Source organism: Sus scrofa, chromosome 8 (genome assembly GCF_000003025.6).
Source record: "Sus scrofa isolate TJ Tabasco breed Duroc chromosome 8, Sscrofa11.1, whole genome shotgun sequence".
NCBI lineage: Eukaryota > Metazoa > Chordata > Mammalia > Artiodactyla > Suidae > Sus > Sus scrofa.
Genome location: NC_010450.4, coordinates 3967145 through 3982688, shown reverse-complemented (window position 1 = coordinate 3982688; position 15544 = coordinate 3967145). Strand labels below are relative to the sequence as shown.

Here is a 15544-nt window from a genome sequence, read left to right as displayed (position 1 = left end):
AAAAATTTTCTCGTATACCCAAAAGTCTCACTAGGACGGGCCCTGTCCTGTTCAGTTCCGAGCTTCACCGTGTCCTTGGGGCCTCTGCTCTGCCTCTCGGCCCATCTCCCACAGTCAGCTTGGTTTTGCAGCCACTCCCTGGTGGGTAGAGGGCGAGTGCCAGCACCCAGAGGATGTGTTCCTTACACTCCCAACAGAAATCTTTTGGGGGGGCTCCTTTCTAATTGGTCACATGCCCCTCTCTCAGTGATCCCTGTGGCTGATCAGATGAAATCTTCTGTTGCGAGGTAAGCCAGTTGGGGCCCCAAGGTGGGGGTGCTGTGAGCTCCATTCAGACGCCTGGTGGCTTTGGTTTTTCAGGATGCTCTTAACGGGAAGCTGTGGGAGGCAGGGGGCGGATGCTGAGCCGCGCACAGCAGACGTCACTGATCCCAGCTGTATTTCAGGATGTTGTGTCTTTTTCTTCCTCCAGTTCCCAGTTTCCTTTTTGATGGAAAAGCAAGAGAAAGTCAATCAAAACGCTAGCCTCATGTTACCTCACAGTAACGTCTGGAAAAGTACCTGATAATCGGTTGTCAGGCTTCGAAGTTCTTTAGCCGTATCTTCTGATACTTGATAATTGTAAGATTATGACTTTGGAAAGTCATGCCTGATTTACTGAGTAAATATTTGGCACATGCTTAATATTATATGTTTATGTCTAAGTGGGCTTTTAATTAGCACAGCACGGAAGACTAAAAATATAACAAGTAAAATAGAAACATCCTGAGCTTTTCTTTATACTATGTTCTTTTAGAATCTGATTATTGGTTCAATTCTAATGATTAACAAATAAGTCACAGTACATTCTCAAGGGCATGAAGCCAGAAGAAAATAGAACAATGGAGCTCTCAAAGTAAGTGGAAAGAGCAGAATGCAGACACGTGTGTCTGGTATGCCATAGTTTGTATAGCTTTTGCTATAGATTTGATGTTTTTTCTTAATGAAGTCACTCTAAAATCATAAGGCAAGATAGCACTTACCTGCAAAATTTATAATGTGGTGTCATTCTTTTTTTCCTGCGGCACATGGAGGTTCCCTGGCTGGGGGTTGGGTCAGAGCTACAGCTGCCGGCCTGCACCACAGCCACAGCCACAGCCACAGACAGATCCAAGCCGCATCTGCGACCTACACCACAGCTCACGGCAATGCCAGATCCCCAACCCACTGATCGAGGCCAGGAATCAAACCCGCATCCTCATGATACCAGTCAGATTTGTTACCGCTTTGCCGCAACGGGAACTCCTGGGAAAAAGATTTGAGTAGGCATTTGTCCAAAGAAGATACTCAGATGGCCAATAAGCGCGTGGAAAGATGCTCAACTTCATTACTCATCAGGGAGATCAAATCATGAGGAGATACCACTTCGTCCTCACTAGGATGGCTAAAATGAAAGCAGACAAGGCGTTCCTTTGGTGGCACAGCAGGTTAAGGATCTAGCGTTATCACTCCTGTGGCTCGGGCTGCTGCTGTGGCACGGGCTCGATCCCTAGCCCTGGAACTTCCACATGCCGCGGGCATGGGAGAAGACAAAACCAAACCAAAACCGCACCGACAGACAGTAACATGCCGGTGAGGATGTTGAGCGGTGTGAGCGCCCCCACACCTCTAGTGGGTTACAGTGAAGTGGTGTAGCCACAGCGCAGGGGACTCCTAGAGACCACCGATGAGCGGTTACCGGTGGCGCGGGAGAGGAAGGAGAAGTGACTGCTGCTGGGCACAGGGCTGCTTTTTGGGGTGATGAAAGGTGTTTTCAACTCAGGTAGTGGCGATTGTTGCTTAACCCTGTGAATTATACTAAAAACCACTGCATTGTGTATTTAGAAAATAAATTCTCTGGTATGTCCGTAAAGCTGTTATTTAAAAAATGGTCATTTGTAATTGATTTTGATGACAGCACTAACTTTGAATCCCAGTTAAACAAATCTATCTCACCCCCCAAAAGTATTCCATTCTTCTCATTAGATCAGCAGACCAGTATTAAATGTTGAATTAGGGAGCTCCCGTAGTGACTCAGGTTAAGAACCCAACACAGTGTCTGTGAGGATGTGGGTTCAGTCCCTGGCCTCATTTGGATTAAGGATCCAGCTTTGCCACAAGCTGTGACTTAGGTCACAGATGCTTCTTGGATCCAGTGTGGCTGTGGCTGTGGCATAGGCTGGCAGCTGCAGCTCCAATTCGACTCCTAGCCTGGGAACTTCCATATACTGCAGGTGCAACCATGCAAAGAAAAAATTTTTTGAATTGTATTTTGGATTCTAGCAACAAGTAATTGTGAAAATGTATTCTCTCTCGTACACATACCTACTTTATACCCTTAGCCTGTCCTCGTGGCCTGCGGAGGACAAGTTAATGTATTTACTACCTGGCCCTTATGGGCAAAGTTTGCTGTTCTTGCTTCTGCACATTGCTTCTTCCACCTAGTATTCCTGCCTCCCCCAGCCCAAAGTTCTTTTCACTCCTTAAGACTCCACTTCAGGAGTTCCTGCTGTGGTGCAGTGGGCTAAGAATCCCACTGCAGTGGCCCAGGTCGCTGTGGAGGCGCAGGTTCGATCCCTGGCCCGGGGCCGCGAGTGAAAGGATCCTGCATTGCTGCAGCTGTGGCATAAGCTGCGGCTGCAGCTCAGATTCAGTCCCTGGTCCAGCAACCTCCATATGCCACAGGTGCAGCTGTTAAAAAAAAGAGAGAGATTCCACTTCAGTGACCCTTCCTTCTGTAGGAAACTTTTGCCGACCAACCAGGTCAGGAAAAGAATGTGCCTTTTTTGTTTCCAAAGTGCTTTCTGCAGGCTTTTATAATCACAGTGACCGTGCCACAGTCGTCAGTTTACAGGTCTTTAGTCCACACTGCACTGTGCACCTCTGGCTGGCAGGGGCTGTGTTGTGTCATTCTAGTGCCACAAAGAAGACACTTAATTGGTTGCTGGATGCGTGAGTCTGTGTCCCTGTTTAAACACAGGGATGCTCCAGGTACCCGGAGAGAGCGCCAGACGCCTGTTCCAGAGGAAGAGCTGCAGGGACTCTTCTCATTTCTCTATTCGTCATAAGCTTTCCATTAAAAAAAACAAAAACCTTTGACTGTTGAAGGACTCTGACCTAGTTATGCAAGAAAAATTACAGTATCGCTGTGCCTGCTCTTCAAGAGACAAGGTCCTTTGGTGGCTTCTTAGTACATTTCTCTCAGACATTTTCATGCACGTTAATAGGTGCGTATGTGTGTTTTAGCCAAAAATAAGGTCATACTGTTGCGTAAACTACTTTTCACATAAACACACGCATGTATGGTGAATAGGTTTCCGTGTCAGTAAGTGTACTTCGTAATCTCTTTAATGGCTGGATGACCCACTGCCCGGATGAATTACAGCTTAGTTGACCTACTCTTCCTCGACATTTGGAGCGTCTCTGCAGGTTCGCTGCTGGTGAGAGCGATGCGGTCAACTTTGCCACAGCGAAACCCGCGCACACATGGGACTTTCTCCTTGGGGTAAAGTCCCAGATGTAGACTTACTGATCATCAGGACACCTACCTGTGTAGGATGTTTGTTACGTATCGTCAGACTGCCCTCCAGAAGGACTGAGCGCGTCGGAAATGTGAGAGCACTGCTGTCGGTGTGGTGACACTTTATCTGGGCCGCTGCTGAGCTGCAGTGGAGCTGCGGTCGAGAGACGCGTTCATGACGCTCAGGAGGCAGACACAGCCAGGCTCCGCGGCGCAAGCAGAAGGAAGTCACACGGGGGTTCCCTGTCGTCTTTAGTTTGTGTGCCCTGATCGATCGCGGGAAATTACCGCGTTTTCCTCTGCCTTCCGAAGGGTGGACTCCCCGTTGTTAGGGTTGTGGTCCTGTTCCTGTGAAAGGACAAGACTTGCCATTGACAGGAAGTGCCGGGTTCAGCTGCCGTCCGGCCAAACCCGTTAGAGAAGTGGAAATGTGCCGGTGGTTCTCAGGGGCCCGCTGAGCACATTTCCCCTTGGAAAACGGGGTTGACACCACTCAGCCAGAAAGTGTGTTTTTCAGGTTCATGACGTCTGCACATGTGCCCAGGAAATTAAGTAGAGAGTGTGTTAGTTTTTTTTTTTTTTTTTTTTTTTTTTGTCTTTTGCTATTTTTTGGCCGCTTCCACGGCACATGGAGGTTCCCAGGCTAGGGTCCATCGGAGGTGTAGCCACCGCCTACGCCAGAGCCACAGCAACTCGGGATCCGAGCCGCGTCTGCAACCTACACCACAGCTCACGGCACGCCGATCATAACCCACTGAGCAAGGGCAGGACCGAACCCGCACCTCATGGTCCTAGTCGGATTCGTTAACCACTGCGCCAGGACGGGAACTCCCGAGAGTGTGTTAGTTATGACGAGTGTGGAGGGAGAGGTCCTCCCACCCTTACATGGCAGCAGGCAAGTAATTTTTATGTATTTGATCAGAGTAAAAATTGTTACACAGTTGATGGTATATGACTTGATCCTAAAAGGTTTTCAGAATGATTATTGTGCTTTTGCTTCTTTATCCCATCTTATTCATTTATTCATACCTATTTCCAGAGGACCCACTATAGGCCACACAGTCCTTTAAGTAATTTTCTTAATTTTTCCTTTGTCTTTCTATTCTTTTTTTTTTTTTCCCCTTGTCTGTCCACTGGTTTTAATTTTATTTGTGTGTGTGTGTGTGTGTGTTTGCCTTTTTCTAGAGCCACACTCGTGGCATATGGAGTTCCCAGGCTAGGGGTCCAATCGAGCTGTAGCTGCCGGCCTACACCACAGCCCGGCAACGCGGGATCCGAGCCGCATCTGCGACCTACACCACAGCTCACAGCAACGCCGGATCCTTAACCCACTGAGCGAGGCCAGGGATCGACCCTGCAACCTCATGGTTCCTAGTCGGATTCATTAACCACTGCGCCATGACGGGAACTCCTGTCCACTGGTTTTAATCATAATTAACCAAATGAAAGGCTTTTCAAAAGGCAAAGTGAAGTTGTAAAACAATTAAAAACACTCAAGTCCCAGTCTGGGAAAGTAGAGTAAACCTATATTTTGGAATCGTGTGCAGCCAAAGGATGCGTGGTGACGTGGGGTAATGTCTGTAATAGGTTAAGTCCAAAATGGTACAAATAGTGTGAACTCAACTATGTGTTTTTTCAAAGCGCATGTGAAAGACCAAATGAAATAGACCAAACTGTTCTCATTTTCGCTGGGTGGTTGGATTGTGGATGCTTTGCTTTCTTCCTGCTTTTCACATTTTCCTCAGTTTTTATAGTCAAGGGGAAAATGAGCTTAAAATACAAACAAAATGTATGTTGTTTTTATTTATTTATTTATTTATTTATTTTTTATGTGCTTGTTGGCCATCTATGTATCTTCTTTTTGTCTTTTTGTTATTTCTTTGGGCCGCTTCCGCGGCATATGGAGGTTCCCAGGCTAGGGGTCGAATCGGAGCTGCGGCCACCGGCCTACGCCAGAGCCACAGCAACGCGGGATCCGAGCCGCGTCTGCAACCTACACCACAGCTCACGGCAACGCCGGATCGTTAACCCACTGAGCGAGGGCAGGGACCGAACCGCAACCTCATGGTTCCTAGTCGGATTCGTTAACCACTGCACCACAACGGGAACTCCTATATGTTGTTTTTAGACTTCAGGATGTACAAATGGGAGTGAACCATTCAGCTGTTAAATGTTAAAATCTGGTAGTAACATGGGCATTCACGACTGATGGGTGGGAAGTATGGAGGAGAGGACGTGCAGCTGTACAGTTTAGAAGTTACTGAAACTTCAGTGATACCACTTGGGATTTACATATAAATGCGTTTATTAGCATTTATCATAAACGTAAATTGGTCAGACTCGTTGAGATCACAAATCATAATCTAATAATAATTCAGCAGTCGATGTCAAACCAGTGGATTATCCTGAAGTGCTGTGATGGACGTGGTCGGTGGCCTCTTAATCAAAATAGCATGTACTGTTTGGTGAATGAGTATTTGGTAGGGACGAGGGTCGGAGAACGTGGTAAATAGTGAGTTTGCAGCTGTGGTGTAGTGTTGGTCACTGAGACTGGTTCCATCTTCTTGCAGGAGAATGACATCTTCCTGGGCTGGGAAAAAGGAGCGTGTAAGAAGTGGGGAAAGAGTAAGAGAAAGTGCTCAGATCTGACTCTAGAAGAAATGAAAAAACAGGCTGCTGTGCAGTGTCTTCGATCTGCTTCTGATGAAGTAAGTTTACATTTGATTTCTAATACTTAGCAGAGGAAAAAAGGAGGTGCTTTTTAAAAGTTTACAAACATCACATCTCGATGAAAAAACTTAGAAAAACAAACGACTCATGATCTTACCACCGTTGTATTATCACTTTTTACTTCATGGCATTTGTCTGTATATATTGAGTTTACATAATATATTCTTTTTGCATACTATTATAATTAGAGGATGCATGAAATTATGTATATCTGTATTCCCCATTTAATACATATTTCATTTTGTTATTACATTATATTTATTCTTTTTAGTGGTTGTTACATTTCATCAAATAATACTCCAAACAGACACCTCGTATTCTCTTTATTACTGGGTATTTCACTTGCTCTTCATTTTTTTGTTATGCTATCTAGAATACTTTCATGGGTGGCTTTTTCCATGGTCTGTATTATCTCTTTTGGATACATTCCTAGAGGTGGGATAGTGGTTCTAACGTTTGAGAACACTGTATTTGCTTGAGTCATGATTTTTTGTTTTTTTAAGGAAATATTATAAGCTTGTGTTATTGAACTTTTGACACTTGGTATGAAAGGATTCTCCTGTCCTTCAGCATCCTGAAGTAACAAGGTAGTTTTAGAAGATAATCACCTAAAGTAACACTATGAATTTTTCTTTATTACTCACTATAAATAAAGTCTCTGAGGTCATACGACTCAGAACGTCATTTTGCTTTTACCATGCGGTTTAAAGGAGAGTGTGCTTCGAGTGCTTTAGTAACGCAAGGTTAAACGAGACGATTCTTCCAAGTGACCTGGAGAGGGTCTGGCCTCCGGAAACGTCCTTCCTAAACCGAGCTGTCTTAAGGGGCTGATGTTGGGGTGGCTGCCTTCGCTCCGTTTGATAGTCTGCAGAAGTTGGCCTTGTCGGCCCACCCCTTCCACGCATGCCTTTCAAAGCTCGTTCGGTGCTGCCCAGCCGTGTGCCCGATCCTGCTCAGAGCTGTCTGGGGAGCCCGGTGCCCTGGTGCCTTGGCCAGGCCTCAACTCCCTGAGTGCAGCTGTGCATTTCTCGCTTCCCTTCACGACTGTGCTCCTTGGGGGCCAGAACTCTGCTCACCTCATCTTCGCATCACCTCGTGCTGAGCAGAACGAGTGCTAAGGTACCCGTGTGGAAGGTACTGAGTTTCTCTTGAATGGAGTTGAACCTGTTTCCAAAGAGTCTCCCCTTTCATCCTGTCCTTCTTTTTGCTCTTCCCACTCTTCCCCCGCCCCGTAGTTTTTTTAACTTCTGATTTCTTGAAGCAGTTGCCTCTTAGACTGTGGTATAGGAATTTGAAAGTAACTTGGGTGTCTTTTTTTTTTTTAAATCAAAGGGTAGGAACGTAATTAACCTAGTGTAAGAAAAAATGGAAATATACATAAAGGAGACAGTAACACCTCACAAAACCCAGTGCTGAAAATACAGCAGCCTTGAGAGCTGCTGAAACTGGGACCTAAATGAGTGGCAGCCACAGGCATGTTCCCTAAGGACCCACTCGCTCATTTGTTTCTCCCTGTGCTTCTGGGTCCTTCCTGCTCTTCCTGAAGTCTGGCTTTCTCTGCCTCAGCACACGCGGTGAAAAAATGGTCATTCTAGCCCCAGCCCAGCCTGACCGCTAAAGTCTGGTACCCCAGTGCCCTTCATTTAGAAGGAGAATCTGATTGGCTCGGCGTGGGCCAGGTGTCCACTCCTGGCGAGGGGACAGGGCTGCCCCGAGGTCCACTGCTTCAGCAGGCAGTGCTCAGAGGAAAGTGGGTGGTTGGACAGTTACCCAAAAGGTGTTTTCTCTGTGGCACTGAAGAGGGTAAGGTAGAGGAATTTGGAGCTTTTAGGAAATTTAAAATGCAGACGGTTTGCAAAAGTGAGAGGTTAGTTTAGGTAACTTCTTTGAGCAAAGTCCAAAGAAGCTGCTGCTGAGTCATGGTTGGGAGGAAAATTTGAGTAGGGAGTTTAAATCTGGGAAAGGATCTTATTTCTGCTTTGGACCAAGGTTGCTGAGCAGCGACTCTCAAGGTGAAGTGGCCTGCGCACCCAGGACCGCTGACGTCAGCTGTGGGAGAGTGGGGCGCAGAGGCCCCTTGCTGTGGTGCCGGGCAGGACCCCGCTCCTCCTGCAGCCCGGGCGGCATGCGTGGGCTTCGGCCTGGCGGAGCACAGTGTGCCCACAAGACCCTGGTGTCAGGTGGAGGCCGTGCAGGGGGAGGGGGCTTGCGGGGATCCTTGATTCTTCAGGCGGCTGCTTTGGAGAAGCCTGCTTTCCTTTGCCTGCTGGCAAAGGCAGGATCTTTATTTTCAGACCTAGTGAAGCACCTTTGTCCTACCTTTCTCTTTCCTTTTTACTTGATAAAAATGACTGCATTGCTTTTTCCTAATAATGGGTATTTTTTAGTCTTATCACATTAAACTTGGCCCAGGAAGTGAATGTGCCCAAGACGCAGCAGGAGCTCAGCTGAGTGCCTGGGGACTGGATGACAAGGACATAGGAAGTCCTCAAGCCCCAGAGCTGTGCTGCTGTGCGTGTCTCAGCACGGGCCCTAGGCTGTTTGCCTGGCTCTTGGAGAGCCAGTGGAAAGACATTGGAAAGAACCCTCTTTAATCATGGCCTGCAACAATAGAAAGGGATCACTGGCCATTTATGAACCGTAGGCGATTTTGTGTCCCCTGGTTTTTGTTTCTAGAATCTGGTGGCTTCAGTGAAAAGAAAGGAGCAAAGAGGGCCCTACCCAGGAAATTATAATGCAAGGTTGTATTTTATCTTGTGTTTTGGCCACAGTGGGGTACTGTTTGCGTGTGGGGTGCTGTTCGTCCCCTGATCCTGAAGGTTGACGTTGGCCTTCTGTGCTTTGCTTTCCCACTCCCTTCTGACGCCAACTCAGAGCCCTTCTTGGCGCAGCTCTGTGTAGTCATTAGGAACGGATCAGGATCAAAAGCTCCTAACAAGTTGAGAGTCTAATTAGTGGAAATATTAATGACGTAATCACAAGACGGTAACATAAGCGATGCTGCCACTGTATTCGGTAGGTGAGGGCATGTCCTGCCTTACGTGTGGAATGTGTTCTTTCCTTGTGGTTTTTGTGTGTGCACATGTCACTGTTACAGCTGCAGTGTTAGCTTTTTCTTTTCTTTCCTTTTTTTTTTTTCCTTTTAAGGCCGCACCAATGGCATATGGAGGTTCCCAGGCCAGGGGTCCAATTGGAGCTACAGCTGCTGGCCTGCACCACAGCCACCGGCCTACGCCACAGCCACAGCAATGCGGGATCCAACCCACGTCTGTGACCTACACCACAGCTCATGGCAAGGCCAGGTCCTTAACCTACTGAGTGAGGCCAGGGATCAAACTCGAGTCCTCATGGATTCTGGTTGGGTTGTTACCCGCTGAGCCTCGACAGGAACTCCTGCTGTTAGCTTTTTCTAAAGCAGCCACAGGCACCAGGCGCGTCGCTGTGCTGTGGTCTGAGTAGGGTGGCGGGCCCTCCTGACTCCGCTTGCACACACCCCTGTGGTATGACGCTCGGCCTCCACTTGATCCTTACGCCATGTTGTGTGCACGTTACTCTCACCTGCCCAGCTCAGTATTTTATCTGAGAAATGTCGCCAAAACCGTGTGGAAAACTCAGTTGTGTCAAAACTTAATGTTCTACATTGACTCTAATTTGGCAGCACCTGGAAAGGTCTGTGTGTAGCTAATTATTTCTCTGGGGGACTGTGACCTTGGATGGGCTTTGTCGTCTGGTATGTCCCAGCTGATGCTCTTCGTTTACACGTGCAGAGAACATGCAGTTCTCTGGGTGCTCATTCCTGTAACTTTTCACGTTTGCTTGGGGTGCGGATAGCAGTGGGGCCCGCAAAGCAGAGCAGTGCCCTGCACGGTGACGGGCGCTCTCACCCGCTCCGGGTGGGCATCATTTTGTAGGTCCATGATGTTCTCAGTGGCCGTGGCACATGCCTAATACTGTTAAATATCAAACCTCCCTTTTTCCCCATTAAAAAGAGCAAGCGGAAAGTTAAACTGTGCCAGCTATTGTTTTTTGATTCCTTGGGTTTACTTGGTTCTGTTTTCTCTACTCTCAAAGTTAGAGCTTTTCATATAGTTTTTTGTTTTGTTTTGTCCTGATTTTTTTTCCTTTTAACGACCATACTCGAGAAGTTCCTGGGCCAGGGATCAAATCCGAGCCACAGCTACAACCTGTGGCCTAGCTGTGGCAGCGCCGGATCCTTATCTCACTGTGCCAAAGCAGGAACTTCTTTGTTTTTCATAATGTTACATTTCTGTTTTCTTTTCATTGAGCTACTTAAAACTGAATCGAAGCTAATATTTCATCTCCATTTCGGGAATGGTTAGAATCTTAGAAACTCAACAAGGCCTTTTTTGGGGAATGGGTAAAGTTCGGGTGCAATGATACTTATTTCATTTAAGTTAGTTTTGAAAGTCAGAGTGCTGCTCCTTGCCCCAGGTAACTTGATTCCATCTGTGCTTGAAGAGCCTTACAGAGCAGTTATGTCCTAGGTGCAGTGGAGTCTTAGTACAACTGCTTACACTCTCACATGCAGCCCAGTTCACCAATAAGTTATTTTTGCCAGTAAAAGTACATAGTTCATTTAGTATTGTGCATGCGTATTGTTTATCTTTTTTTTAATTTTTATTTTTTTGCCATTTCTTGGGCCACTCCTGCAGCATATGGAGGTTCCCAGGCTAGGGGTCGAATCGGAGCTGTAGCCACCGGCCTACGCCAGAGCCACAGCAACGCGGGATCCGAGCCACGTCTGCAACCTACACCACAGCTCACGGCAACACCGGATCCTTAACCCACTGAGCGAGGCCAGGGATCGAATCCGAAACCTCATGGTTCCTAGTCGGATTCGTTAACCACTGCGCCACGATGGGAACGCCACATGTGTATTGTTTATATCCTCTTCAGGGTTATATATACAAAAACCATGTAGAGTAGTTTATGGCAGTTTACTTTCAAAGTTAATTTTGACTATATATGTTGTTTCTTTGCATGCTAATGTTTTAGCCTAATTCATTCTGGGTGATAATTAGAGCATGATAGGTAATATTTATTGAGCACTTAAATGTATGCAGTAGCTGTCCGGGTGTCCTGTGTACCTCCTCAGAGGTACTGTGCTCCCGCTATAGGCCAGACCCCCAGGAAGCCAGTGGTTGTTAAGGCTGAGGAGGCTCTGATGGCTGTGACAGCCAGCGCTGCTGAGGAAGCTTAGGCCTTAGCTCTTGGGGCATGGCTGAAGCTGAAGCCGGGGCATTCGAGGAAGCCTGCAGGCTTATGAGGACGTTGGCTTTTCCTCTGAGGAGTTGGAGAGTTTGGAGCAGAGGGGTATTGATGTAACTTGACTTAAATGCTGGCAGGGTGCTCTGGCTGCTGCCTTGAGACTGGAGGGTGCTGTGGGCCGATGGGGGGCAGAGCCCGACTTACTGCGGGGTGAGCGCTGTCGCAGTAGCCCCGGAGGCCCATGGGGATGAGACCTGGTTCGGCTCCGTAGAGTTTGAAGGTGGAGCGCATGGGGTTGGATGGGGTAGCGGAAAAGCACGGAGTCAAGGAAGGTGGCCAAGGCTTGGGGGCCGAGCAGCTGCAAGAGTGGAATTTTCATTTACTGAGAAAAAGGAAATTCGGGAAGGAACTCGAGTTTGTGGATGGGTGTGTGCGAATTACGATTTGGATGTGAGGTGCCTGTGAGCGCTCAGTGGAGATTTTGAAAACGCGGTTGGCTGTGCGGGTCTGGGGTTGCCGGGCTGGGTGCTCAGGGGAGGAGCTTGAAAGAAAGACTGCTTGTTTGGCCAGACCTCTCCACGTGTCTCCGGGGGCGAGGGGGAAGCTCAGGGAGTAGGGGGGCTGGAGGAAGCGCAGGTCTGTCTCTGCCCTCGCTGATGGTCCCGGTGGTGCCAAGTCCTCTCTCTCGGTAAAAACAGTAGAAACTTGGGTTTTAATAGGAAATCTCCTGAGCTGTCAAGTGCCGAAATGAGGCTATGAAAAAGGAAACAAATGGGAGGGCTGCTGGAAAGATCGAGGGGGGGGGGCAAAGGGGTATAAGGCGAGGCGCCCGTGGGGTGGGGTGCCCCGGGACAGACTGGGGGCGAGGCGCGAGGGCGACACCGCCAAGGCGGAGAGGCCGGAGCAGGAGCACCTGTGCTTGGGGCTTGAGAAGCCCCTCATCATGAAAACAGCTCAAGCCTCCAGGTGCCCTTTCCTGATGACGCCCCTCCGTCTGTCTCGAGGTCACACTTCTCTGAAGCTGGTGCCTCTCTCTCCCGTGCGTGGCTTTATGCCTTTCCTGAGTCTTGTTCCAGGGATACACGGGTGTGTGGAGGCTTTGTATGCTGGCTTTATATGATTGGTGTCAGGCCAAGTATTTTTAAAGGCTTTTCTGTATCAATAGTATCCACTTACACTGCTAAATAGTTGTCCACAGTACCACTATAAAGCTTTTTACTCTCCTGGTAATGGACCTTTCAGTTGTTTCCCAGTTTTTTTGTTTGTCTTTTGAGGGCCGCACCCGTGGCATATGGAGGCTCCTAGGCGAGGGGTTGAATCAGAGCTGCAGCTGCCCGCCTACACCACAGCCACAGCAACACCAGGTCCAAGCTGCATCTGCGACCTACACCACAGCTCATGGCAACACCAGATCCTTGACCCACTGAGCGAGGTCAGGGATCAAACCTGCGTCCTCATGGATGCTAGTCAGATTGATTTCAGCTGAGTCATGACAGGAACTCCTGTTTCCCAGTTGGGATGGTTATAAAGAACCAGCAGGAGAGGTCCTCGTGCGCCTCTCCTTGTGCACAGGTGCAGTGCTTTTTCTCAAGTCTGTACTCAGGCGTCAGGCTGCTGCAGTAAAGCCAGGTGTTTTTTCTCACCATTTTAGCATCACAGACTTGAGTATCTGATGAAAGCTATGGACCTAACCAGTATAAGCTTTTCTCGTACACCCATTAGTGGCCTCCTTAAGAGTTAACCGCTCTAAGTTCTGCTCTGAGGAACTTGACTGTTCTTATTAATGGAAGGGTGGTGTGGCGAAGAATATATCCAGATCTTCAGCCCAGAACCGTCTGAGCCCTGGGCCTGGATCTCCCTGGTTTAGTTGTCCCAGGAGGAATGTAGATTTCTGTCAGGAAAAGAAACTACCGCCTCCAAATCAAAGTTAGAAATAGGACATTTTCCTTGCATGTATTAAAAAATATGGTCTGCCCGAGCCAGCAAGATGCTACGATAAACTGGGAAAGTTGAAGGACTTGAAAATTCAAGTTGAGGAGTTCTCTTCATGGCGCAGCGGAAACAAATCAGACCAGGAACCATGAGGTTTCGGGTTCGATCCCTGGCCTCGCTCAGTGGGTTAAGGATCTGGCGTTGCCGTGAGCTGTGGTGTAGGTCGCAGACGTGGCTTGGATCTGGCGTTGCTGTGGCTCTGGCGTAGGCTGGCGGCTACAGCTCCAATTAGACCCCTTGCCTGGGAACCTCCATGTGCCGTGGGAGCAGCCCTAGAAAAGGCAAAAAGACCAAAAAAAAAAAAAAAGAAAAGAAAGCTGAGAAAGTCTACCAGGAATTAGAACCAAAAAATAAAGACATGGTAAATAGAGAAAAAAAATTAGAGGACCAAGACAAGAAGTCCAAAACCCAGCTATTAGGGAGTGTCGGTGGTATTCTCACCATTTTCCTGGGTGAAAAGCAAGGCCTCAGTCGTAAGTGACTTATGGGTGGTCACATGGCTAACCTGTGATGAAGTTCAACCCAGATCTTTTTGACTCCACCCTGCTGCCCCCGAATGGCACAGGCCAGGGAGTGCCCCTGGACCATGCGTTGGTGTGGCAGTGCCTGTCCAGCTTTCAGGGACTATCAGTCCAAAGGAGTCCTCCGTCAAAGAGTGAGCCTCGAGCTGATTGCTGTAGCTGCAGGGCCCTTTGACTGGGGAGAGGAGAGATCATGGAGAGAGGTCTGCTAATGATCAAGGCCATCAGTGGGGTGGGAGGCTCGGGGAGGAGGGAGCCGCGCTGGAAATGCTGTGGGATGGGAAGTGATGGAAATTTGTCGGAGCAAATCAAAAGGCTTTCCCAGAAGCAGAGGGACATAGCTGCTGCGTTTGACCGAGGCTCTGTCTCCATCATCACCAAAGGGTATTTAACTCCACCGCGTAGCCTCCAGAGAGGGAGGTGGCAGTGCCAGCACCACGCACTCCAGGCACATCCCAGAGCCCTCTGTGTTATTGGGGTCAGGTTAGTTATCTTTCTTATTCTTCCAACCACACCACCCAAAGTAGAGCAAAAATTCAGGGCATTTAAAAAGCAATGGGGGGAGTTCCCTTCGTGGCACAGTGGTTAACGAATCCGACTAGGAACCATGAGGTTGAGGGTTCAATCCCTGGCCTTGCTCAGTGGATTAAGGATCCGGTGTTGCCGTGAGCTATGGCTTAGGTTGCAGATTCGGCTCAGATCTGGCGTTGCTGTAGCTCTGGCATAGGCCGGCAGCCACAGCTCTGATTAGACCCCTAGCTTAGAAACCTTGTATGCTGCAGGGGAGTTCCCATCACAGCTCAGTGGTTAAAGAACCTGACTAGCATCCATAAGGACTCGGGTTCAATACCTGGCCTCGCTCAGTGGGTTAAGGATCCGGCGTTGCTGTGAACTGTGGTGTAGGTCGAAGACACAGCTCGGATCCTGTGTGGCTGTGGCCGTGGTGTAGTCCGGCAGCTGCAGCTCTGCTTTTGACCCCTAGCTTGGGAAACTCCGTATTCCGTGGGTGCAGCCCTAAAAAGATAAAAAATAAAATAGCAGTAGTTTATATCATAATTGGGAAAGTGAATAAAATTTCTCATTAAGAGCACCAAATCAGCATTTCCAGATCCCTGCCAGGAGGTGACGAGGTCCAGGGTGCTTTTAACAGTCCTTTTTGTTTCTCAAGTAGGATGCTGCAGGAGGCAGTAAAGGGAGACAGGCTTGGTGGGTAGAGCTTGCTCTGTGCGCAGGTGAAGGAGTAAGCGTGTTGTTTCTTCTCCATTTATGTGTGAGAGCAGGTGTGTATTCTTCTTAGCTGCGTTGCTCTCCAGAACAACTAAATTCTGCAGTTGCGTGGAAGTAATTTCCAAGACCAAGCAGAAGCAGCCATGTCTGGTGACTCGGTTGCAGTGATCGTTCTGTGGAGAATAGGAACTGCCCGCCGTTTCTGAGTATTGAACGCAGTCGAAGAAGCGATCCCCAGGGGCCGGGCGTTCGGCACTGGAGACTGGCCCCGGCTTTAGAAACACAGTGACACAGGCTTGCTGTACAG

At 48.4% G+C, this 15544-nt stretch overlaps 1 protein-coding gene across 1 annotated transcript in view; it reads left to right on the top strand.

Moving 5' to 3' along the window:
- KIAA0232 (KIAA0232 ortholog) overlaps window positions 1–15544 on the top strand; it is an 88367-nt gene that overhangs the window by 48707 nt on the left and 24116 nt on the right. Inside the window, 1 exon segment of the mRNA XM_021100968.1 lies at window positions 6109–6246. Coding sequence (XP_020956627.1) covers window positions 6109–6246 — 138 coding nt within the window.